Source organism: Lathyrus oleraceus, chromosome 2 (assembly GCF_024323335.1).
Source record: "Lathyrus oleraceus cultivar Zhongwan6 chromosome 2, CAAS_Psat_ZW6_1.0, whole genome shotgun sequence".
In the NCBI taxonomy this organism is placed as follows: Eukaryota; Viridiplantae; Streptophyta; class Magnoliopsida; order Fabales; family Fabaceae; genus Lathyrus; species Lathyrus oleraceus.
This window is the reverse complement of record NC_066580.1, coordinates 90,288,712-90,290,798: the sequence shown is the minus strand read 5'-3', so window position 1 is coordinate 90,290,798 and position 2,087 is coordinate 90,288,712. Positions and strand designations below refer to the sequence as shown.

The 2,087-nt window shown below is 31.6% G+C and overlaps 1 protein-coding gene across 1 annotated transcript; it reads right to left on the bottom strand.

Moving 5' to 3' along the window:
* Positions 1–367: 367 nt before the first annotated feature.
* LOC127122055 (transcriptional regulator SUPERMAN-like) lies at positions 368–1,167 on the bottom strand. The gene has a single exon (XM_051052462.1). It carries the CDS (start codon positions 1,076–1,078, stop codon positions 368–370), a length of 711 nt encoding a protein of 236 aa, XP_050908419.1. The 5' UTR covers positions 1,079–1,167.
* Between the last annotated feature and the right edge of the window lie 920 nt (positions 1,168–2,087).

Below are 2,087 nucleotides of genomic sequence, written 5' to 3'. Positions count from 1 at the left end.
TAATTTTGAGTGATATTATAATTTTCATAGAAGCCCTAATTAAATATTTATTAAAGTAGTTTAGTAAATTGTATTTTCCTTTGTCATTTTTCATTCATTGAACTGCATTTTCTGATGATATCTCAAACAGAAAAATGAGAACTCATAAACAATATTCCATATCATAATGAAGAAAAAATGAATGTAAATTAATATTCATATAGAGTTTGAAGATTTTCATTATATTCAATGTTTACTTAGGCAAATAAAAGTTCTCTTGCCATTTTTCAACCATCCTAATTAAAAATGACTAAAAAAAGAGAGGAACATGGAGAAGAAACTCCTACAACTTCACAAATCATCACAACTTGTGTACAAATAGAATAAACTAGTTAATAACTTTTTGTTGTTTCCCTAGCCTAAGTTCAAGATCTAAATCTTCCATTCCATGGTTAACTCCAACTCCAAGTACATTTTCTGAAGGTTGTTGAAAAGTCAAGAACCTTTGATGATCCTTTGAACATGGTTTGATGAAAAGAGAAGGTATATAAGAAGTATTATCAGTCTTCAATCTTTTACAAATGATACCTTTTTCCTCACATGGAAGAACAGTTGATGATTTTGGTCCAAACACTCCCAAAGACAAACTTGTTTCGACACAATCCTTAAACTTGTCTTCTCTTGCATTATTACACCCTATCTTCTTCTGTCCCCAAATAATTGAAGAAGAATAAGGTGATGATATAGTTGAGGTTGAGATCATTCTAGAAGGTGAAATAGATCTTCTTTTTGCAGGAAAACAATGATTACCTAGTGATGATGAGTTGATCAAATCATTGTTGCTTTGAGGGCTAAGATTTTGTTTGAGTCTAGCTCTATCTCTCCTATGAATGTTCATGTGACCACCAAGGGCTTGTGCAGACCTAAACTCTCTTTTACAAAAGTTACATGAATAGAATCTTGGTGGCCATATGCTTCCATTAAGGATACTCCTAGCTGCATCTTCTGCAAACGCTTTTTCTTCCCAAGATTCAGTTTGTGCTTGAATTTGCCTTCTCTTCATCCAAAACCAGTACTGATCAGAGTGAAATCCCTCCATGCAACGAAAATTAAATCAGCCAAAGATGAAAACAGTTAAGAAAAAATAGGACTATGGAATGTGAAAACAAGAAGCAATGTTGAAAAAAAAGCAAGAGAGAGTGAAGTGTATATAAATGATTTAAAGGGTGTCCTTGTCCATGTATTTATAATATAATTGAGTAAACAGTTATTTAAGTATTCGAGCCCTAGCGCTAATTCTAGGTTGCGACGATTTATCAACTGTTGCAAAACCTTGTGTCGCGAGCCTCTTTAGCGACGGTTTGAAATTTATAACACTAGCTCACACATTTAGATATTTTTTCAAGTTAAAAATCTAAGAGTGATTAGAGAAAATTACTAGATATTATTGGTTTTTGAATAGTGAAAACTAGCTATAATTTTTTTTTTATGAATTTTGCTTGGTGAGATATAAAGGTGTAGTGGGGGTCCCTTTTAAGAAACTGTCTTGTATCATATTTAAATCACACGGATGAAGAAAATAACGGTTATGATAGCAAGAAAAAAGAAATGCTGCAAAACTGGATGGATTTTTGAAGGTTCCATCAACATTATATATAGGGTAATAGTGTTGACTTATGTTAATATGACATAACTTTTTTCCTTTGGTAAATGCAGTATATGTACTGTGTGCATGTGCATGAAGTATATAGCTCATTTAATAATTCTGTACCATTACAGCAACTAATCTGTTATACATAAAGTCCTATTTAATTGTATTTCTACTTTGAACTTATAGTAGCGGTTTATATTTTCAAAATCAATATGTGATGATAAGAAGTGACAAATGAGGGAAATATTGCATGTCAACAAGAACTAGTAACTCATTTGCTTAATCTTTTTATATCTATAATATATAAGAAAGGTTAATGGTCTCGAAAGTATATTTTTTGCCCTTCATTAAAATCATGACAAATGTTGTTTATGGGATATTTGAACTCCAACTTCCCAATCATATATGTATTATCATTCCACAATCATAGGAGTTTCACAATAGATAGGCTAACCGG

Excerpts from the sequence above, each read along its gene's own strand:
- LOC127122055 (XM_051052462.1), bottom strand. The coding sequence starts at position 1,078 with ATGGAGGGATTTCACTCTGATCAGTACTGGTTTTGGATGAAGAGAAGG.